This window comes from Pelodiscus sinensis, chromosome 30 (assembly GCF_049634645.1).
Source record: "Pelodiscus sinensis isolate JC-2024 chromosome 30, ASM4963464v1, whole genome shotgun sequence".
Classification (NCBI taxonomy): domain Eukaryota; kingdom Metazoa; phylum Chordata; order Testudines; family Trionychidae; genus Pelodiscus; species Pelodiscus sinensis.
The window spans coordinates 312,933-336,581 of NC_134740.1; the positions used below are offsets into that span (position 1 = coordinate 312,933).

At 55.2% G+C, this 23,649-nt stretch overlaps 3 gene segments (V, D, J or C); all 3 read right to left on the reverse strand.

Annotated features, from left to right (window-relative positions):
* Positions 1-4,777: 4,777 nt before the first annotated feature.
* LOC142821156 (Ig heavy chain V region C3-like) lies at positions 4,778-10,326 on the reverse strand. The segment is given in 3 exon segments: positions 4,778-7,205; positions 7,297-8,824; positions 9,366-10,326. Coding segments are annotated over 2 exon segments (480 nt in total).
* Positions 10,327-20,383: 10,057 nt separating this feature from the next.
* LOC142821158 (Ig heavy chain V region 3-like) lies at positions 20,384-21,237 on the reverse strand. The segment is given in 2 exon segments: positions 20,384-21,064; positions 21,157-21,237. Coding segments are annotated over 2 exon segments (423 nt in total).
* A 1,384-nt stretch (positions 21,238-22,621) lies between these two features.
* LOC142821155 (Ig heavy chain V region 3-like) lies at positions 22,622-23,342 on the reverse strand. The segment is given in 2 exon segments: positions 22,622-23,178; positions 23,270-23,342. Coding segments are annotated over 2 exon segments (537 nt in total).
* Between the last annotated feature and the right edge of the window lie 307 nt (positions 23,343-23,649).

Consider the following 23,649-nt stretch of genomic DNA (forward strand, 5'->3'; position numbering starts at 1 on the left):
ATATGTCTGGATAGTTGAAGTCCCCCATCACCCCCAAATCTTGGGCTTGGGATAGTTTTGTTAATTGTTTAAAAAAGGCCTTATCCACCTCTTCCACCTGGCTAGGTGGCCTGTAATAGACTCCTAGGATGACATCACCCTCATTTTTCCCCCTTTTAGCTTAACCCAGAGACTCTCTACACAGCTATCTCCTACGTTCATCTCCACTTCAGTCCCAAGTGTGTACATTTTTAATATACAAGGCAACCCCTCCTCCCTTTTTTCCCTGTCTGTCCTTCCTGAGCAAGCCGTACCCTTCCATACCAACATTCCAATCATGCGTCCCATCCCACCAGGTTTCTGTAATACCAATGATATCATAGTTGTATTTATTGGTTAGCAATTCCAGTTCTTCCTGCTTATTACCCATACTTCTTGCATCTGTATATAGGCATCTAAGATACTGATTTGATCTTACCTCCCTGTTGTGCCCTGACCCTCCTTTCTCCTTGCCATTATAGGCCATAGTCGCCCGCATTTCCAACCCATCTCCCAGTCCCGCACATTCAGCACTTACCTGTGGGCTTTGCTCACCTGTCCCCATAGAACCTAGTTTAAAGCCCTCCTCACAAGGTTAGCCAGTCTGTGTCCAAACAAGGCCTTCCTGCTCCTGCAAAGGTGAACTCCATCTCCGCCAAGCAGTCCTTCCTGGAAGAGCACCCCGTGGTCAAGGAAGCTGAATCCCTCCTGGCGACACCATCTTCGCAGCCAGGCATTCACCTCCAGGATGCACCTCTCAGTCCCAACTGCCACAGAAGCTGAAACTGAAACTGCTAGCACTCACCTGGAATCAGACTCAATTCACACTTCAAACTGTAAAATTCAAACAGTCAGGCGCACACACTCACACTCACCGGGTAGCCTCTTCGGCGGTGGGGTCACTTTGCTCTCCCTCTTCAACTCCCCTGTCTGCAGTCCCCTGTCCGCTTCGCTCCCCTGGTTGCACTGCTCTGGCTTTTTAAAGCCACTGCTCATCACCACCCCGCAGGTCAGATAAGCCATTTTGTGAGCCTCCAGTAGGGGGCATCTTTTTGGTATTTTTTCCTCATCACCTCTTTAGCCTTTTTTCAAAATTTTGCAGTCATCTTGGCCTGGAACTTTTTGGCAGCCACCCATTTATCCACCAAATGCTGTCCCCCCTTTTGTTTACATCTTATCTGATGGGACCCCCTGAGGATGCCCCTTTTGCCCAGGACCCTTTCTTTCAGGCATCGAGGATACAGAGTTCACCAGTTTTCTGAATGAAGCATCAAACTCTTCCCCCATACGAGAATATGGGGGAGCTGTGATGAGCTTCTGGTTTTGGGAGAATGGTTTGTCAGTCCTTGGTTTTTTATTCACAACCCCTAGAGCGCCTGCTCCGGGTTTGTGAATGTGTGTGGTTTTGCGCACGTTCAGAACCCCTAGAGCGCGTGCTCCGGGTTTGTGAATGTGTGTGGTTTTGCGCACGTTCAGAACCCCTAGAGCGCGTGCTCCGGGTTTGTGAATGTGGGCGTTTTTGCTCACAGTTCTCAGGGCTGGGTGTGGCAGTGGCCGCTGAGGAACTGGAGTTGTGTTTGTGTGGCTGCAATACCTCGGCATTGCAGGAGTTTTCAGTCCTTGGTTTTTTATTCACAACCCCTAGAGCGCGTGCTCCGGATTTGTGAATGTGTGTGGTTTTGCGCACGTTCAGAACCCCTAGAGCGCTTGCTCCGGGTTTGTGAATGTGGGCATTTTTGCTCACAGTTTTCTCAGGGCTTGGTGTGGCAGTGGCCGCTGAGGAAGTGGAGCTGTGTTTGTGTGGCTGCAACACCTCGGCATTGCAGGAGTTTTCAGTCCTTGGTTTTTTATTCACAACCCCTAGAGCGCATGCTCCGGGTTTGTGAATGTGTGTGGTTTTGTGCACGTTCAGAACCCCTAGAGCGCATGCTCCGGGTTTGTGAATGTGGGCGTTTTTGCTCACAGTTCTCTCAGGGCTTGGTGTGGCAGTGGCCGCTGAGGAACTGGAGTTGTGGTTGCATGGTTGTTTCTTACCAGAGTCTTTTGTTTTGTCCTCGGGTTTGATGTATGTGAGGTTTGGACCGCCCGGATGCTTCATCTGCACTCTTGTGCTGGTTTGCGTTGTTAAGGGTCTCAAAGCAGATTCCTGGTTCTTTGGCCGTTCTGGAGGAGGTGTCCTTGTAGCTCTGACTACAGCATTGTCAGAAAAGATGTCCATGCCTATGAGGTGGGGGAAAAACATTTACAAAAAAACCCACACACGTATACTTTACCATCTCTCTCACCCACACCTATGTATTTACTTAAAACCTCATAGAACAACCAAACCAATAAGCAAAATATATTTACTGGGCTTCATCGATCCATCAGTCACTGATGCTGGTGAATTTTCCTTTTCAGCTGTCTCTTTCCTTTTTCTTTTGAGCTTGTTTTCCCTCTGGTCTAAGGACCTCTCAGATTTTTACTGTACTGTGGAGCAAACAACATTATTATAAAACACATGAAACCCTCTTGTAAACTTGAAAATCATTAGGGGGTTTTTCTATTTAAAAAGTTATAGCTTTAAAAACAAAATAATCCATTTCAGGCTGTACAACAAACACCAGTTTTGGGTTTATTTCTGCCACTTAAAAAAACAAGCAACAAAAACCCACCACGTTTTTTAAAATACATCTCATTTTGCAGAATAAAAGCCAAAACTGCTTTTAAAACCCCTTGTTAGTTTAAACAAGCCAAGTACTTAAAAAAACCCTTCACCTGTGCCTTGCACAGCCCCTCCCCCCTCCCTCCACACACATACACTAAACAGCAGATTTATAAAACACACCAAACCAAGTTTGCAGCCATAGACTTTTCAAAACCCACATGCATTTAACACACCACATTTTGCACAGAAAGAGCAGCCCACCAAACACTCTATACCAGCAGTTTTGCCAACATATAGTTTACAAACACCAATAAGCTCCCCCACAATTAAGTTTTGAAAAAAAACCAACTCACAATTTAAACATTACAATGAGTTAAAAAAAATAACCCACATGCTTTAAAAATGATTATGGATAGTTACCTTGTACCACAGGGTAAAGGCATGCTGGCACAGGGCTATTCTGTTTCCCCCTTTGTATATTTGCGACTATGGAATAAAAAACAAGCAAAAAAAATGTGAGTTAGGATTACCCCCAAATGCTGCAAACCCCATTTTAAAAACACACCTAGGTCTTGCACAAACCTCATTTCTCTCTCACACAAATCACACACACACACACACACACACACACACACAAGCCCCACATACATTTAAAAGCCAATTGCAAAAAAGTTACTATGGGATAAAGTGTTGCAGGCACATGCTTGTTCTGTTCCCCCTCCTCCCCACCCCCATGTGTGCTTGGGCCTTAAGGTTAAAGAATAAGCACAAATGTTAGTTAGTATTACCCAGGTTTTTTTTTTAAACAGTATTAAGCACAACTACAGTTAAAATGGTTTTTACCTTGGCCTGGTGGTGAACTGCAGCTTAAAATTACTGGTTCCATGTTAAACAGATCACACTGCAATAAAGATAGCCACCATTATTTTACTGAGAGAGCATGGCCAAAGAGTGGCATTATAGAATATATATTTTCAAAGTTACAAACAGGGAACATACCTTCTCCTATTGCAGTCCAGCAGCCATTCAAGAAAGTTTCTGTTGAAAAGGTCAGTTGCTACCATACCTAGGTTTTTTATACCCTCCTAACCCTTTGTTTCAATCAACCTCAATGTAGTAGCTAGCAGGTGAATTTGATCACTGCAACTCTGAAATAATAGATCCTTAAAGACATAGGCACCCCTCCCTAGCATTGCCTTTTGTGATCTGGGGGTGGAAGAGTTAAGCTGTCTCCACAACTGAGTTGCTTTTGGCTACATTTTTTTTCTTTTAGTTAAAATACATTTTTTGTAGGGCTTCCTTACAGTATTAACAGTAAAAGCACCAATCCTTAATGTAGCTGTACCCATTTCCATGTGGAGACCCTTTGCAGATATCAATACATGCCTAGGGGTTTGTTTTTTTAAACATGCTTCTTTCATGCTTAAGGCTTAGGGTTTAAATAAAATGCTTTTAAATGTTTGATTGTCTTTAGAGCAAATGCTTGTTCTAAAGTATGGGTAAAAGTTTGAAACATTTCAGTTTTGGGTTAGACCCTTAATTTTTTGTTTAACTTTTAAGGGCTAGAAAAAGTAGCCCATAGCATTCAACCAGCTCCTGGGTCATATTTAAACTGTCCAATAGCATTTCTACCAATGCCTGTGTCCTTTAAACTGTCCAATAGCACTCTACCAGCCCCAGGGGTTATATTTAAACTGTCCAATAGCATCTGCAAACTCCTGAGGTGTTATTTAATTAGATATTCATCAGAGCCCACCCATCCAACCCATCAAATTTAATTACTAAACATTAACCTCAACAAGGGTAAGCGGTCTCACCTAAACATAACCATTGACTAGAGCCCCCTGGCTATTCAGTGAGGTGTGGTTAAACCATTGAGTTCATGTCTAATAAATCCTAACTGGGTGGTGGTGGTGGTGGTAATTTTTTCCTTTTATTTAAAAAACAAAACATTTGAGGGGTTTTTCCTTCCCCCGGGTTTCTACCATACATCTTTCAGGGGGTTTTCAGTAAATGGGCCCCTTTATACAAAATGGATTGTCACAAACTTTATTTTTTTAAATGATTTTATTTAAAAGACATACGGACCATGTGTTCCACCACAACTTTTACTCATGTAAGGATCACACAAACCTTCTGAGAGAAGATAGTCACAAAAGTCCCTTTTCAAAAGATATAAAACTTGGTAGCTGTAAATATCTCATGTGTGTCCCCTCACCATTCTCTAACTTCATCCTTTTAGACATCTTACAAATAGTCTTTTTCTTAAGCAGGGTTCTGTAACTTTTTGTACGCACCAAACGTTCAATATAACGCTCTAAGCAGGCGCCTTTTGGCTTGGTCATGGTCTTTAAAACACTGTGAGGATCTTGACTGAATTGCACTGCATTTACCAAAGTCACCCCTTGTGCTAAGTGTTCTTGAGTTAAGCACAGACATTGCATAGCATAACCTACGGCAATAACAGTATTTAATAAGCTTTCCAAACACAGTTCAGCACATAGGACCCGGAGCTTGCAGTTTATATCCTCTGGAGTCCAAGTCACACAGTCATGGTGTCGCTGGGCTGGCGCATCTATGACACAACCCTCCCAGTCCTCAAAAAGCTTTTCCCTAAGACAGTGACTAAGGACGGTATAAACACCAATGCATACAATAGAGCACATGACTTTTTACGCTTATGATGTGGCACTGGCTCAACTAGGTCAATGCCAAGCCACCTCCTGAATTCTTCACGGCCGTCATCCTTGGTGTTCTCTTCAATGCTTTGTATCGGTGTTGAGCAAAAACAAGGTGGGCCCGGTTCATCTGCCTTGTCCGATGCAATGCTGTCCTGGGTCTGAGGGTCAGCTAGAAAGTCATCGTCAAGCTGTTGAGAGATTGCTAGAAAGAAATAATGTAAGACGCTCTGGTCTTTTTTTTTTTTAATTTACAAAATCCCGGTTTCCTAACCCCATGATGCCCCAACTTCAATCTTTCATTTACCTGTTTGGCTTCTTTTCCATGCATCTTGTCCGACTCCTGGGAGCTGTGGGCACCTTCCTCCTCCAGGTCATCTAACCCTAACCCTAACCCAGCGCAGACCCGCTCGCCCAGACAGGCCCCTGCTGCCGGAAGTGGGTGGGGTAGCTACTGGGGGTGGCGGGATGTGTGTGGGTGGGTGGGGGGGAGGGACACTGCCTGTGTCTGTGCCCACCCCCGGGACAGGCAGTGAGATGAGAGAGACAAACGGGAAACTGATTCTGCCTGCCGAGTACCCATCCCCCTCCTTCTAAGAGGCACAAACCCCTTTGTCATGATTATGAGGGTTAGCCAGCATCCTGGGGATTAAGGAGTTAACTACACCTAGACAGATGGAGTGACCAGTAGGAATGTAGGTGGGACTTTCAAACTGGGACAAAGGAATTTAGGTTTTTTTCCTTTCTCCTTTTGTCTCTCTGGGTAAGTCCTCTGCAGCTACAGGCAGGGACAAGCATGTCTCTCTCTCTCTCCAAGAAACAATTCTTCACTTTCTGTAGGTAAGGTAAAGTTTAGGTAGTTTCGTTAGGCTTTATTGTTTTAAAGGTTGGGTATGGGATCTGAGATCTGGCACTGATTAAGAGAGATTTGGCTTTTATTTTTAGCTAAGTTCTAGCACATGGTGTAACTCATCCATGAGTATATTTTGTTACCTTTTCATCTGATCCTTATGTTTGCAACAGGAATATTGTTGCAATAATAAACGTTTTCTCCTTTCTTTTTATTAACCTGGCATTGGTTACTTGTGTGTCCTGATTTTTATAATAGGGGTGAGATTTCCCAAATGGTCTTTCCCCTAATCTCTTATTAATATTTGGGTGGTGGCAGCGGAAGTTTTATTCCTAAGATCTAGGTTTTTAAGATTTTGGGGGAAGTTTTATACCAAAGCCTGGTAGATAAGGTTTTGGGGTACACTTGCTGGCCCCCACTTCTGCTTTTATCATGCCAGAGTGGGGAAGGAGCCATGACACCCCTTCCCTCCCTGATGCCCGGAAAAGATTCTGTCCCCAGCCCTCCTCCCCTGTCCCCCACAGTGCCCTGCGCCCAGGCTGGTTTCCCGCAGAGACGACAGACTGGGAGAAGGGGGCTTAAAACTTTTGCTCATTCACACTGTTGTGACCGGCTCTGCTGCCCCCTACAGGCGCGCGGGGGACAGGACGCGAACCCTCGTCCCTTCTGGTTTTTGTACCAGCGCCACTAGGTTTCCTATCACTGTGGACGGCGCAGTGGTAGCTGGCAGTGTCCTCGGGGGTCAGGGCGGACATTTGCAGGTACAGCTGGCTGTTGGGGTTGTCCCTGGAGATGGTGAATCGCCCTTCCACGGCTTTAGAATACCACTGGTCGGATGCATCGTCCGCAATCTTAGCCACCCACTCCGGCCGCTGCCCGCGGGCCTGGCGGTACCAATCCATGTAGTAGCTGCTGAAGTCAAACCCGGAGGCGTTGCAGGAGAGGCGCAGAGAGTCTCCGGCCTTCGTCACGTCCCCTCCGGACTCCACCAGCTGCACCTGGGCCCGGGCCCCTGGGGACACAGACGGGTTAGAAACGGGGGCACGAACCGAACCGAACGCGAGATTCGCTCCGCGGTGCCACAGACTCGGGGGGAACCGAACCTGCCAGCGCCGCCGCCGTGACCGTGAGCAGGAGCCGGAGCCGCATTGTGGCTGGTGCCGGATGGGAAAGATCTCCAGGCGAGTGGCTGGTGCCTGCCCGACACAGGGCGCTGGGGTGCGGGGGAGGGGGATGTCCTCAGGGGCTGGGTGGGCAGCGAGGATCCTACACAGGAAGCAGTCGCCCTCATTTGCATACACCCTCATTTACATTCCCCTGTATAAGCGGCGCGCACATCTGTCCTTGGGCACCGGAGCGACTGGGCCTGGCGCTCCGCCCGTGTCTTTGTGCAGCCCCGACCCATGAGCCCCGGTGTTAGGAAGACACGGATCTGGAAACAGGAAATCTCTCGTCCCCTGCTGCGGCCCCAGAGCCCCGGGGAAAGTCCTAGGCTCGAACTGCCCCGCAATGGAGAACCCCAACGCTCTGGGGGGGACGCTGCAGCAGACCGCGCCGGAGAACGCGGTGTGGCTGGAGAGCAAGGCCAAGGGGAATGCTCAGCACTTTGCAACTGGCTTCCCACTGTAATAAGAAGCCTCAAAGGTGTTGAGGGTCCTGCCTGGCCGCTAAATTCAACCTGATCCCAGCGCCCGACTCCCCTGGTTCCCTAAAGGATCCCAGCCGGAGTCACTACCCCTGGGGCAACACCTCTAATATATTCTGCTTCTGGAGACATTTTTACTGGGAGTGTCTGGGTGTCCGGACACTGGGGGTGTTTGCTGCGGGGTTTTCAGAACGCGTAACTGTGCTTTAGAGCTCGGGTTAACAAAGGCAACTAAGGGTTTAGGAGCCCAATTCCTACTGTGTTCACACAGCTGTTGGGGGCCTAAGTCCCATGGGCCCATCTCTCTGTGGCCTGCGAGGTGCCGAAGGTCAGAGGAGCGGATCACAAGGGCCCCTCCTGGCCGTGGAATCGATGGGAATGTCTCTGTAATAACGTCACAGCCTGTAAGAAGAGTGGATGGGCCTGGCTGGGTCAGGCCAAAGGTCAGTCCAGCCCCGTGTCCTGGCTGCCGGCAGAGGCCAATGACCTGTGCCGGATGGCTTCCCGGACCACTGTGTACACACAGACACACACGACCCCCTCCCCCCATTGTGCCTGTGCCCCACAGCTCTCCATACTCTGCAGCGTGTAAGTGACGACTTCTTCCTTCCGCGCCCCTCCCTCTACCCCCCGCCCGCGCCCTGTCAGTTTTTGCTCTGCCTCGCAGCACAGCTGGGGCACCGTGTGACCCTGGCAGCGCAGAAATAGACGGCCCAGTCCCGCAGCTCCGCAGCCCGGATCCTCAGAGTGAACTTGTTCTCCGAGCTCTTAACTTCCCCTACGAAGCGGCTCTGGAATCCTTCCCCATACCGGTCCCCTTCTCGGCAAATCCAGGTGAGGGGGCCCGACTGCCCCTTCCTGTACCAGAACATGTAGTAGCTGCCCATGCTCCCTCCCTTCATGCTGCAGGGGGAAGGTCACTTCTTCTCCCTCCCGGAATATTAAGTCCTGCGCTCCTTGGTCCAGCTCCACAGCGCTCCGGGCCGCTGGAGAGAAGATAGAAGAAGGCAAAACAAAATTAAAAACACAGGGAAAGAGGAAGGGGGGAGGGAGGAGGAGGCTGATCCGCGAAATGACAGTGTCCGGCAGGACCCGAGAAGCAAACTAAAGCGAAGTGACAAACCTAAAAACCAAACTAAACACAGAAAACGGGGGAGGGGGGGAGCAAAGAAAAAAGTCAACGTTCAACAGAAACACACAAGTGAAGAGAATAGAAATCACAAACACAGGACCCCTCAATCCAAAATAAGCACGGAGAAAACTCTCACACACAAATGAGTAAATATCTGGACACGAAACCAAGGATGGAGAAAGTAAAATAAAAAGGGGGCAACGGAACAAACTGGAAAAGTCCAGCCCAGAGAACACAAAGATCCCAGATGCCACAAACGCTGCATGAACACACAACACACAAGTCTCTCGGACACCGCCAATTCGCAGCTCGAGTCCCGGGAACCAAAGGCAAAGGAGCAAACACCAGGACAGACGCGGCCAGCGAGGGGTTCGAGACAAGGGGGGTTTATTTACTTTTGCAGAGGTTGCCGAGAAGCAGCAGAAGGCAGCAGCCCCGGATCATCTCGGCGAGGACACGAACCGCTCGGAGCTTTTCAGCCTTCCCCTGCGTGATGCAAAGTTTTCGGCCACGCGCACCCGGGAGGGAGACGCGCGCGCCCGCGCAAGAGCGCACAAGCGCGCACACGCGTTCGCTCTCTGGGTAGGCGCAGCTCTAGACGCGCCCAGATGGGACTCGCCAGCGTTTGGCGGCCACAAGAGGCGCTTTGTTCGACTCTGCCGCCCCCTAGTGGCGCACGGGGAAGCGGTGCCTTCTTCGCTCCGAGTTTTATACCAGTGGCGCTACGTTTGATCTGGATGTGCGCCTCTGGCGCAGTGGCAGCGGGCGGTGCCCTCAGGCCTCACAGTTGCAGGGACAGCAGGTTGTTCTCATTATCCCTGGAGATGTTGAATCCGTCTTTGCATCCAGCATGGTAGCCACTACCGCTGATTACAGCGACCCACTCCAGTCCTGGCCCGGGGGCCTGGCGGTACCAATACACGTAGTAAACTCTGAAGGTGAAGCCGGACGCTTTGCAGGAGAGGTGCAGAGAGTCTTCCGCATTCCTCACGCCCCCTCCGGAGCCCTCCAGCCGCAGCTGGGTCCGGACCTCTGGTGACACAGACGGGTTAGGGACAGGGACAGGAACTGAATTAAACGCGAGATTCGCTCGGCGCTGCTACAGACTCGGGGGGAACCGAACCTGCCAGCGCCGCCGCCGTGACCGTGAGAAGGAGCCGGAGCCGCATTGTGGCTGGTGCGGGAGGGGAAAGGTCTCCAGGCGAGTGGCTGGTACCCGGCCGACACAGGGCGCTGAGGGGCGAGGGGAGGTAGGAGGGGACGTTTCCCAAGTGCGGGATGGGCAGGGAGAGATGGACACAGGAAGCTGTCACCCTCATTTACATATCCCCCCCACCGTATAAGCGGCGCGCGCATCTGTCATTAGTCTGGGGGCTCGGTCCGGGGGTTCGTGCAGCGCCCCCCAATGGGCCCCGGTGCCAGGAAAACGCTGGTCCGGAAGCGGGAAATCCCCCGTCGCCTCTCAGAGGTTAGCGCCAAAACTGACAGCACCCAGCCGGTGGGGGGTCTCGCTGCACAGGGAGGAAATGAATCGTTTCCGGCTCTTTGTTCCCGCCCCGCCCCCGGGCGGTTTTTGTACGGAACCCGGCGCGCGCTGTACCGCTGTGCATCCCAGAGCGCGCAGAAATACAGCGCCGCGTCCGCCCGCTGCGCGCTGTCCAGGGCCAGTGTGAACGAGCTGGTGTCGGCGCGGAGCTCGGAGGAGAAGCGCGAGGCCTCGGCGCCGGGCTTGTATTCAATTCCCCGCTGGTTTCTGTAGAGCAGGAGCACCGGGCCCTGCCCCGGCCGCTGCTGGTACCAGCCCAGGGCGTAGTACGTGTACGTGGTGCTGTACCGACAGTTCAGCCTCACCGGCTGCCCGACCTGAGCTGACACATCGGCTCGGAGCTGTGTCACCGAATTCCCGGCCGCGGCACCTAGCGAGGAAGGAGGGAAGCGGAGTGAGACCCGAGTGGTGGGAACGTTCGGATTCGGAGCGCAGCGTTTACACCACTTACTGGCCAGAAGGAGGCAAAGGGCCACCCGCATCTTGTCTGCGCCGCCTTCACGCACCCAGTGGGGCGCTCGCTGCCCTCTCGGGGCTGTTTATAGTCCCGGGCGCCCTCCCCCTCGCGGGCGGGCTGCCAGCACACAGAAGGGGCGAGTCTGCCAGCGGGGAGCCGTCCGGGAACAGAGGGAAGGGGAGGGGTGTTGTTTGTGTAACTGCATCTCCTCGGCGCAGGTGTGTCGCCCCCTTGCGTTACTACAGCCGGTTAAGCGAGGCGGCCTGTTCTCCAGAAGAGAGCGATCCATCCAAACAGGCGGAGACAGGAGCCTTGCAGTGCAGAGAGAGACAGACAGAGAGACTCGGAGCTCCGGCAGGAGGTTCATCCCCAGCATGGGAGAGGACAAGGAGGTCTCTGAAGCTCGAAAGCTTGTGCTGTGCGCCACCGTTCAATACAGGATATTACCTGGCCCACCCAGTAAGAGGGAGAGAAGGAGAAGAGGAAAGGAAGGAGTCAGAGAGAAAGGAGGAGAGACAGCAAGAGAGAGAGGGAGAGACAAACAACCAGAGAGCGGGGCGGGGCAGAGAGAAAGAGAGGGAGACAGAGACAGACAGAAGGTGGCAAACAAAAAGGGAGGGAAACAGAGACAGATAGAGGGGGGGCAGAGAGAAAGAGAGGAAGAAAGAGACAGAGGGGGGCAGAGAGAAAGAGAGGAAGAAAGAGACAGAGGGGGGCAGAGAGAAAGGGAGGGAGACAGAGACAGATAGAGGGGGCAGAGAGAAAGGGAGGGAGTCAGAGATAGATAGAGGGGGCAGAGAGAAAGAGAGGAAGAAAGAGACAGATAGAGGGGGCAGAGAGAAAGAGAGGGAGACAGAGGCAGATAGAGGGGGTAGAGAGAAAGAGAGGAAGAAAGAGACAGATAGAGGGGGCAGAGAGAAAGAGAGGAAGAAAGAGACAGATAGAGGGGGGCAGAGAGAAAGAGGGGAAGAAAGAGACAGATAGAGGGGGGCAGAGAGAAAGAGAGGGAGACAGTGACAGATAGAGGGGGGCAGAGAGAAAGGGAGGGAGACAGAGACAGATAGAGGGGGGCAGAGAGAAAGAGAGGAAGAAAGAGACAGATAGAGGGGGGCAGAGAGAAAGGGAGGGAGACAGTGACAGATAGAGGGGGCAGAGAGAAAGGGAGGGAGACAGAGACAGATAGAGGGGGCAGAGAGAAAGAGAGGGAGACAGAGACAGATAAAGGGGGCAGAGAGAAAGGGAGGGAGACAGAGGCAGACAGTTCGCTTCAGGGGGCTCTGTGGAGCTGTAGCGCAGCCACATGTACTTTTCCCTTTTAACCGCCAAGGGAGAGTGGGTACCTTGGACAGCTGGCAGGCGCTCTCAGAGACTGGCGCGGGACGAACCACCACCTCTAAAACTATCTATAAAACAGCTTTTAATTATTTATATTTCCCCTGGAAAGGTCCCAGCCTAAATCACCTGATAAAAGCAGCACTAAACTCTGTACCATTGGAACGAGGCGCCGCCTTGTGCGGTTCTGCCGCCCCCTAGTGGCGCAGGGGGAAGCGGCGCCTCTTCGCATCCTGTTTTTGTACCAGCAGCGCTAGGTTTCCTCTCGCTGTGCGCCTCTCGCGCAGTGGTAGCGGGCGGTGTCCTGGGGGGTCAGGCCGGACATTTGCAGGGACAGGAGGCTGCTGGGGTTGTCCCTGGAGATGGTGAATCGGCCTCTCACTGCATTCGCGTAGTCAGTTCTGCTCCCACTAAGGCTGCTGATGTAAGCGACCCACTCCAGCCCTTTCCCGGGGGCCTGGCGGTACCAGTGCATTTCGTAGCTCCTGAAGTCAAACCCGGAGCCTTTGCAGGAGAGGCGTAGAGAGTCTCCGGCCTTCCTCACGCCACCTCCGGACTCCACCAGCCGCACCTGGGCCCGGGCCCCTGCGGACACAGACGGGTTAGAAACGGGGGCACGAACCGAACCGAACGCGAAATTCGCTCCGCGCTGCCCCAGACTCGGGGGGAACCGAACCTGCCAGCGCCGCCGCCGTGACAGTGAGCAGGAGCCGCAGCCGCATTTTGGCTGGTGCAGGAGGAGAAAGGTCTCCGGGGAGTGGCTGGTGTCCACCCAGCACAGGGTGCTGGAGGGGGCGTTCCAGGGGCTGGCTGGGAAGGGAGGGATTGACTCCGGAAGCTGGCACCCTCATTTACATGTTCACCCTTTATAAGCGGCGCACGCATCTGTCCTTGGGCAATGGAGGGTCTGGGACGCGGGCTCCTCCGGGACTCGGTCCCTGTGTTTTTGTAGCGCGAGATATCTCGTGTCTCCTACCATGGCCTCAAAGCAAAGTCCTAGCGCGGGAGTCGAACTTCACTGGAATCAACATCAATGTTAACAGGGAGCAGGTTTGAAACTCAGGAAAGGAGACTTTTGTTCACACAGCGTGCGGCCAACCTGTGGAACTCCTTGCGGGAGGATGTTTTGAAGACCAGAAATTTATCAGGGTTGGAAAAAGAGCCAGATAAGTTCATGAACCAGACTTCCATCAATGACCGCTAGACAGGACAGGCAGAAGTGGTATCCCTAGCCTCTGTTTCTCAGAGTCTGGGAATGGGCGACAGGAGGCGGATCACCTGATGATACCCTTTTCTGATCACGTCCTCTGGGGCTTCTGGCCACAGTTGGCACACAAGACACTGGGATACATGGACCTTTGGCCTAATCTAGCCTCCCCTTTCTCATGGTCTACATGGGTTTAGAGGATGTTGGTTCAGGACCCAAAGGAGCTCACTTTTCTAGGCTACAGAACAAGGCAAATGCGGGTTTCAAGATCTTGCCCCCAATTTCAACACGATTTCCGCAGCTGACTCCCTTAGTCCCCTTGAGAATCCCGCCACGGTCACTTCCCCTTGGGCAGCCCCCAGAGTTACGCTCCTGGAGAAATGCTTTCTGAGGATGTCTGCACCTTTAGAAAGATTAGCTCGGGCTGGGATGAATAGACGCAACCCAGGGATTTGGGAGCACTATTCCTACTCATTCCTCGGGGTTTGGGTGCCTAAGGCCAATGGGCCCAACGCTCGGTGGCCTGTGATAAGCAGGAGGCCAGAGGAGCCGGACACAAGGGCCCCCCGCCCCAACCCTGGCAATCCATGGAAATCTCTTGGTAGCGAAGGCCGTTTCCAGGGGAGTCCACAGACCCCCCTCCCCGCCGCACGCGGACCCAACCTTCTCCTGCCTTTGAACCGGGGGAATCGCTCCCCGACCTACAGCACAGACCCGGCCTCTCAGACAGCGTCCCCTGCTGCCGTAGCCTGGTGGGGAAGCTGTCGGGGAAACTGGATGTGTGTGTGGGTCCGGGAGGGGAGGGGGACAGCCCTGACACTGGGACTCCTGTATGTGTCTGTGCCCGCACCCTGGACAGGGAGCGAGATGAGAGACTCGAACGGGAAACTGATCCCGCCTCCCATTTGCCCATCTCCCTCTTTCCAAGAGAGTCAGACTCCTTCCGCCGGTTATGCCCCGAGAAGGGTCTGTCCCGCCTTCCCCTTCTTCCCCCCGCACTGACCTGCGCCCCAGCTGGGTATGTGCAGCAGGCATAGCGGGAGAAGGGCGGGAGGGTGTGTGTGTGTGTGTGTGTGTGTGGTGTGTGGAAACTTATGTTAGTTCACACTGTTGTCCCCAGAGGCGGCGCTTTGTGCGGTTCTGCTGCCCCCTAGTGGCGCAGAGGGGAAGCGGCGCCTCCTCAGCTCAGGTTTTTGTACTGGCGCCGCTAGGTTTCCTCTCGCTGTGGGTGGCGCAGTGGTAGCGGGCGGTGTCCTCGGGCTTCAGGCCGGACGTTTGCAGGAACAGGAGGGTGTTGGGATTGTCCCTGGAGATGGTGAATCGGCTTCTGACGGCACTGGCGTACTCAGTGCTGCTCCCACTACCGCTGATACTGGCCACCCACTCCGGCCGCTGCCCGGGGGCCTGGCGGTACCAATACATCCAGTAGGTGCTGAAGCTGAAGCCGGAGGCTTTGCAGGAGAGACGCAGAGAGTCTCCGGCCTTCGTCACGTTCCCTCCGGACTCCACCAGCTGCATCTGGGCCCGGGCCCCTGGGGACACAGACAGGTTAGAAACGGGGGCACGAACCGAACCGAACGCGACATTCGCTCGGCGCTGCCAGAGACTCGGGGAGAACCGAACCTGCCAGCGCCGCCGCAGTGACCGTGAGAAGGAGCCGGAGCCGCATTGTGTGTGGTGGCGGAGTGGAAAGGTCTCCGGGCGAGTGCCTGGTGCCCGCTCTCCACAGGGCGCTGGGGGGAGGGGAGGCACGGCGAGGGCGAAGGGAGAGGTTCCGGGGGAGGAGGCTGGGCAGGGAGGGATTGACAGAGGGAGCTGTCACCCTCATTTACATATTCCCCCTTTAGAAGCGGCGCACACACCTGTCCTTGGGCACCGGAGCGACTGGACCGGGGACTCCGCGGGGCCTCGGTCCGGGTGTTTGTGCCGCGGCCACCAATAGGCCCCCGTGTCCGGAAGCGGGAAATGCCCCGTCGCCTGCGGCGGCCCCAGAGTCCCGGGCAAAATCCTAGACTGGAACTGCCCCGCAATGGACCCAAACGTTCCACGTGGGCTGGGGGGACGCTGGAGCCGACCCCGCCGGAGAGCGCGGTTTGGTTGGTGGAGAAGACCAATGTGGGTGCGACTGCGCATGGTCAGAGCGGTGGGAGAGGTGACGGGGCCGCGGAAGATGCGGTCGGCTTCCCTTTTTTAAATAAACCCTCAGAGGTGCTGAGGGTCCAGCCTGGCGGCCAGTTTCAACCAGATTTCAGCGCCCAACTCCCCTAGAGCCCTTGAGGATCCCAGCCGGAGTCACTCCCCCTTGGGCAAGGCCCCTAACAGAGTCTGCTGCTGGAGATATTTTCACTAGGAGTGTTCGGGGGTTTTGATAGTTAGGGTGCCTGCCGGGGGTAAGTGTGCTTCGGAGCTCGGGTTAACTCGCTCTGGCTTGGGACCATTTATATACGTCAGGGGAAGAAGCTTAAGTTCCCTCCCTCCACACGCCACGCGCAACCCGTCTGTCTGTCTGTAGTACGCGTGTGGCCGCCACAAAACTGGTTTTAGTTGATTCTATCCCTTGGGAAGGTCTCATCCCCGGCAGCGCGATAGAAGCAGCACCAAATTCTGTGCTATGGTCCGGGAGATGCTCCCCTTCCAGTTCTGTCCGGATGGCTACCCGGACCGCTGTACCCACACAGACAGACAGACAGACAGGGGCCCCTCCCTCCCCGTGCCTGTGCCCCACAGCTGTTCATACTCTGCAGTTTGGAAGCGACGCCTTCTTCCTTCCGCCCCCCCTGCATATCCCGCCGGCGCCTTGTCAGTTTTTGCTCTGCCTTGCAGCACAGCTGGGGCACCGTGTGACTCTGGCAGCGCAGAGATAGACGGCCCGGTCCCGCAGCTCCGCAGCCCGGATCCTGAGAGTGAACTTGTTCTCTGAGCTCTTAACTTCCCCTACGAAGCGACCCTGGAATCCTTCCCCATACAGGTCCCCTTCTCGGTAAATCCAGGTGAGGGGGCCCGACTGCCCCTTCCTGTACCAGAACATGTAGTAGCTGCCCATGCTCCCTCCCTTTATGCTGCAGGGGAAGGTCACTTCTTCTCCTTCCCGGACTATTAAGTCCTGTGAGCCTTGGTCCAGCTCCACAGCGCTCCGGGCCGCTGGAGAGAAGATACAACAAGGTAAAAACAGAACTGAGAACACAGCTAAAGGAGCAATGGCGGGAGAAGGGGAGGAGGAGGCTGATCGGTGAACGGTCAGTATACGGCAGAACCAGAACTAGTCTGTGTTCTGACCATGATCAGAGCCTGGAGAGAATATAACAGCTTCACAGCCCGTTAAAGGGGAAGAGCCCGAGAGCCAAACCAAAGCGAAGTACCAAAAACGGAAAACCTAAATACAGAAAAGTAGGTGGAAAAACTCAAATAAAAAAGTCAACATTAACAGAACACACGTAAGGAGAAAAGAAAACACAACCAGAGAAGCCCCTCAATCCACAATGAGCACGCAGAAAACTCACACACAAATGATTAAATATCCGAACGGGAAAAAAAGAATCAGGAAAAACAGGGAAAACAATATAAAAAGGAGACAAACTTGAAAAGTCTTGTCCAGAAAACAGAAGCTGCATGAACAGAGAAAAAATAAAACACTGGGACACCGTCAATTCACAGGCAGAGGAGCAAACCCCAGAACAACCCAGCCGCGGGCAGCGAGGGCAGGCGCGGGGCTCTGGGCTGGGGGGTTTATTTACTTCTGCAGAGGTTGCTGAGAAGCAGCAGAAGGCAGCAGCCCCGGATCATCTTGGCGAGGGCACGAACCGCCCGGCGGGAACACCCAGAGCCCGGAGCTTTTCTGTCTTCCGCTGTGTAATGAAAAGCTTTCTGCCACGCGCACACAGGAGCGCGCAAAGCCGCGCGCTCCCGCACAGACGCAGGCACACGCGCCAGTTCGCTGCCAGGGTAGGCGCAAACATGCCCGGGTGGGGCTCCCCAGCCTTTGCTAGCCGCAGCCCGCAGCGGCACCGAGCGGATCCGCTGCCGGAGCCCTGCAGCCACACACTGGGCACCCCGACACCAGGAAACCTCTGGAGAGGTGCCCTGCCCAAAACCGGGCCGGGAAGTTAGAGAAACGCGGCGCAGCTCCCCGCCCAGCTCCGGGGTCTGCCAATGGCTCCAGGCAAAGCGATTTTCAGTTGCAGCGCGCACTGAGTGGTGAAAGGGGCGGGGTTAAAATATTTTCCTCTTTCTCACTGTTGCGGCCAGAGGTGACGCTCTCTGAGGCTCTGCCGCCCGCTAGTGGCAGAGGGGGGAGCGGCGTCTCTTCCGCTCCGGTTTTTGTACCGGCGCCGCTAGGTTTCCCCTCTCCGTGCGCCTCTCGCGCAGTGGTATCGGGCGGTGTCTTCGGGCGTCAGGCCGGACATTTGCAAGGACAGGAGGTTCTTCGGGTTGTCCCTGGAGACGGTGAATCGGTCTCTGACGGCACTGGCGTACCCAGTGCTGCTCCCACTGCCTCTGCTGATACTGGCCACCCATTCCAGCCCCTGCCCGGGGGCCTGGCGGGACCAATGCATGTCGTAGCCGCTGAAGGTGAAGCCAGACGCTTTGCAGGAGAGGCGCAGAGAGTCTCCGGCCTTCGTCACGCCCCCTCCGGACTCCACCAACCGCACCTGGGCCCGGGCCCCTGCGGACACAGACGGGTTAGAATTGGAGGCGCAACCTGAACCGAACGGGACATTCGCTCGGCGCTGCCACAGACTCGGGGGGAACCGAACCTGCCAGCGCCGCCGCCGTGACCGTGAGAAGAAGCCGGAGCCGCATTGTGGCTGGTGCCGGCCAGGAAAGGTCGCCGGGCGAATGGCTGGTGCCCGCCCGACACAGGGCGCTGGGGTGGGGGACAAGGAGAAGGGAGAGGTTCTAAGAGGAGGGCTGGGCAGGGAGGGATTGGCACAGGAAGCTGTCACCCTCATTTACATATTCCCCTGTATAAGCGGCGCGCGCTTCTCTCCTTGGGCAGCTGAGCGACTGGATCGAAGGCTGCGCGGAGGCTCGGTCCGGGTGTTTGTGCAGCGTCTACCAATGGGCCGCCTAACACTGGTCCGGAAGCGGGAAATCCCCAGTGGCTTGCTGAGGGCCCAGAGCCCCGGGGGAAATTCTAGGTTCGACGTGCCCCGCAATGGACACAAACGTTGCACTTGGGCAGGGGGGCTGGAGCAGAGCCCGCCGGAGAACGAGGCCAGTGGGGGTGGTCAGAGCGCTGGGAGAGAGAACGGGGATGTTGGGGATGCTGTTGGGCGTATGGGGATCCCTTCTCACTTTAATAAAAAGCCTCAAAGCTATTTATCTTCCTGCCTGGCCGCCCATTTCAGACTGATTACCGCGCCTAACAACCCTAGTGTCCTTGAGACCCCCTCTCTCCTCCCTTTGGCGAACCGCCCCGAAAATAGAGAATTTTTTACTGGGGATCTCTGAAAATTTCAGAGTGTCGGTGCCTCGTGGCTGGGATTACGTACGGATTTTAGAGGCCCATTTCCACTGAGTTCAAACACCTGTTGGGGGGCCAACTGTCTGTGGCGTGCGAGGTGCAGAAGGTCAGAGTAGAGGATCTCAAGGGCTCCTCCTGGCCGTGGCACCCATGGGAATGTCCCTGTAGTAATGTCACAGCCTGTAAGAACATCGGAGCGGCCAGGCAGGGTTAAGGCCAAAGGTCAGTCCAGCCCCGTTTCGCGCCTCTCAATACTCTGCAGTTTGCAAGCGACGCCTCCTTCCTTCCGCGCCCCTCCCTCCATCCCCCGCCCGAGCCCTGTCAGTTTTTGCTCTGACTCGCAGCACAGCTGGGGCACCGTGCGACTCTGCAGCGCAGAGATAGACCGCCCGGTCCCGCAGCTCCGCAGCCCGGATCCTCAGAGTGAACTTGTTCTCCGAGCTCTTAACTTCCCCTACGAAGCGGCCCTGGAATCCTTCCCCATACCGGTCCCCTTCTTTATAAATCCAGGTGAGGGGGCCCGACTGCCCCTTCCTGTACCAGTACATTAGGTAGCTGCCCATGCGCCCTCCCTTCATGCTGCAGGGGAAGGTCACTTCTTCTCTCTCCCGGACTATTAAATTCTGCTCGCCTTGGTCCAGCACCACATCGCTCCTGGCTGCTGGGGAGAGGATAAAAGAAGGGAGAAAAAGAAATAAAAACACAAGGAAAGGAGCAAGGGGGGAGCTGAGGAGGAGGCGGATTGGCAAACTAGTCTGTTTATCTCAGAGTCTGGAGAGCATTTTAGCAGCTTCATAGCCAATAATAGGTGGAAAAACAGAGGAAGTTAACAGAGAGCAGAAAAGAATGTAACTCAACAGGAAAAACACAAAATCCTGAAAGAAACCCAACCTACATAGAGAAATCAGAAAAACACACAAAAAACCTCAACAGAGATAACACAAACATACTCAGAACAAAGGCCTCACACAGAGAAGCCGGTATTACAGACCCAGAAAAGAGAAAAGAAGAACACAAAGACAAACCGATAAAACACAGAGAGAGACAAAACACACTGTTCCGGGAGGAACACACTGGAAAGGCCCTGCGCAGAAAACAGCAGCAGCCCAGACGTCACAAAAGCTGCATGAACACAGAACACACAAGACACAAAGACACCCTCAACTCGCAGCCCGAGCCCCGGGAACCAAAGGCAGAGGAGCAAACCTAGACGAGGCCAAAGGGCCCGCGCGGGACTCTGGGCTGGGGGGTTTATTTACTTCTGCAGAGGTTGCTGAGAAGCAGCAGAAGGCAGCAGCCCCGGTTCATCTCAGCAAGGACACGAGCCGCCCGGAGGTTTGCACCCTTCCCCGTGTAATGCAAAGCTTTCGGCCACGTGCACACGGGAGCGCGCACAAACTCCCGCATGCGCGCACACGTTCGCTGTCTGGGTAGGCGCAGCTGCAAACGCGCTGCGCTGGGCTGGGACCCGCCAGCCTTTGCTGGCCGCAGCCCGCGGGGGGAGGGAGCAGAGCCGCCCCCGGAAGCCTGCAGCCACACAGGGGGCGCCCCGAGGCCACACAGCTCCGCCCCCTCCGGAGAGGTGCCCTGCCCAATGCCACACGGAGACAAGCCTGTAGTCTCGATTGCAGCGCGCACGGGGGCGGGGTAAGGGCTAAAAACTTTGCCTTGTTCTCACTCTAAGCGGCGCTTTGTGCGGCTCTGCCGCCCCCTAGTGGTGCAGGGGAAGCGGCGCGGCTACCGCTGCGGTTTTTGTACCAGCGCCGCTAGGTTTTTTCTCGCTGTGGGTGGCGCAGTGGTAGCGGCCGGTGTCCTCGGGCGTCAGGCCGGACATTTGCAGAGACAGGAGTCTATTGGGGTTGTCCCTGGAGATGGTGAATCTGCCTCCGACGGCGTTCGCGTATTGCGTGCTGCTCCCACTCGTGATGTAGGCGACCCACTCCAGCCCCTGCCCGGGGGCCTGGCGGTACCAATAGAACCGGTAGCTGCTGAAGTCGAACCCGGAGGCTTTGCAGGAGAGGCGCAGAGAGTCTCCGGCCTTCCTCACGCCACCTCCAGACTCCACCAGCTGCACCTGGGCCCGGGCCCCTGGGGACACAAACGGGTTAGAATCGGCAGCACAAACCGAACCGAACGCGACATTCTCTCGGCGCTGCCACAGACTTGGAGGGAAACCGAACCTGCCAGCGCTGCCGCGGTGACCGTGAGGAGGAGCCGCAGCCGCATTGTGACCAGTGCCGGAGAGCAAAGGTTTCCGGGCGAGTGGCATGTGCTCCCCCGACACCGGGCGCTGTGAGATGGAGAGGCGGTTCTGAGGGGCGGGTTGGGTAGGGAGGGATTCACACAGGAAGCTGTCACCCTAATTTACATATTCCTCTCCATAAACGGCGCACACACCTGTCTTTGGGCACCGAAGTGACTGGGGCAGGAGCTCCGCAGGGGTCTCGGTCCGGGTGTTCGTGCACTGCCCGCCAGTGGGCCTCCGTGTCATGAAAACACTTGTCAGGAATGGGGAAAACTCCCGTCGCCTACCATGGCCTCAAAGAAAAGCGGGGGACTCGATATTCTGTGCATTTAGCACAAATGCTAACAGAGAGCAGGTTTAAAATCCACAAAAGGAATATTTTCTTTAAGGAGTACACTGTCAATCTGCGGAACTCCTTGCCAGAGGATGTTGTGAAGACCAGAAATTTAACAAGGTTCAAAAAAAGAGCTAAATCAGTTCATGGGGAGGTAGGTCCAGGAGGGGTAGGATTGGTGCCCTGGCCTCTGTTTCTCAGTGGTAGGGAATGGGCGATAGGGGAGGGAATCACGTGATGATTCCCTGTTCTGTTCACTCCCTCTGGGGCATCTCTCATTGGCCACTGTGTGCAGACAGGACACTGGTCTGGATGGGCCTTTGGTCTGACCTAGCTTGGCCGCTCTGAGGTTCTACTTGGGTTTAGAGGCAATTGGTTCAGGAGCTAGGCAACAGAACAAGGCAAATGCGGGTTTCAGTGGCTTCCCTCCGATTTTAACACGATTTCCGCAGCTAACTCCCCTGGTGCCTTTGAGAATCCCGGCCACGGACACTCCCCCCTCCCCCCCAAGAGTAACGTTCCTTCAGAAAGGTTTTCTGTGGGTGTCTGAACATTGAGAAGGAGTCGCTCTTCCTGGGGGCTGGGATGCATAGAGGGAACCCGGGGGCTTGGGAGCCCAATTCCTACCGATCCCAGGGGGCTTTGGGTGCCTAACTCCATTAGGAACAACGCCCGGTGGCCTGTTATAGGGAGAAGGACGGACACGCTTGCAATCCATGGAAATCTCTTGGGAGCTGCGGCCGTTTCCAGGGGAGTCCACAGCCCCCCAGCCGCGCGCGGACCTAACATTCTCCTGCCTTTAACCCGGGTCAATCGCTCCCTGAGCCCCGGCACAGACCCGCCCGCGGAGACATCGTGTCCTGCTACCAGAGGTGGGTGGGGAAGCTGCCGGGAGCATGGGACGTGTGTGTGTGTCGGGGGGGGGGGGGGAGGAGGGAGATTGCCCGGATACGGAGGCTCCCAGATGTGGACAGGGAGCGAGATGAAAGACTCAAACCAGAAAATGATTCCGCCTCCCGTTTGCCCATACCCCGCCTTCCAAGAGACTCCGAATTCTTCCCCCAGTTATGCCCCGAGAAGGGTCTGTCCTGCCTTCCTCCCTCTCCCCTTCGCCCAGCAGCGCAGTGCACCCCTATCGATTTGAGCAGCGCAGAGATGGCGGTAGAAAGGTGGGTGAAAACTTTCGCGGTTTTCCTCTGCTGTGACCCGAGGCGGCGCTTTGTGAAGCTCTGCTGCCCCCTGGTGGAGCAGAGGGAAGGGGCGCCTCCTGCTCTCCGGTTTTTGTACCAGAGCCCTTAGCTTTCCAATCGCTGTGGGCGGCGCAGTGGTAGCGGGCGGTGTCCTCGGGCTTCAGGCCGGACAGTTGCAGGTACAGGAGGCTGTTGCGGTTGTCCCTGGAGATGGTGAATCGGCCCCTGACGGCGTTCGCGTACTTAATGCTGCTCCCACTGCCGCTGCTGATAGCGGCCACCCATTCCAGCGACTGCCCGGGGGTCTGGCGGTACCAATACATGTAGTAGTTGCTGAAGGTGAAGCCGGAGGCTTTGCAGGAGAGGCGCAGAGAGTCTCCGGCCTTCGTCACGTCCCCTCCGGACTCCACCAGCTGCACCTGGGCCCGGGCCCCTGCGGACACAGACGGGTTAGAAACGGGGGCACGAACCGAACCGAACGCGACATTCGCTCCGCGCTGCCACAGACTCGGGGGGAACCGAACCTGCCAGCGCCGCCGCCGTGACCGTGAGAAGGAGCCGGAGCCGCATCGTCGCTGGTGCCGGAGAGGAAAGGTCTCCGGGCGAGTGGCTGGTGCCCGCCCGAGACGATGGGGGAGGGGAGGGCGAAGGAGGAGTTTCAAGAGGGGGGCTGGGCAGAGAGGGATTGACACAGGAAGCTGTCACCCTCTTTTACACGTTTCCCTGTACAAGCGATGCGCGCATCAGTCCTTGCGCACCTGAGCGACTGGGTTTTGCCAGTGGCGCCAGGCCCAGATTTTGGGTCCCAATTTTGAGTTGCAGCGAGCACGGGGCGGGAGAAGGGGGAGGGGTAAAAAACTTTTGCTCTTTCTCACTGTTGGGACCCGAGGCGTCACTTTCTGCT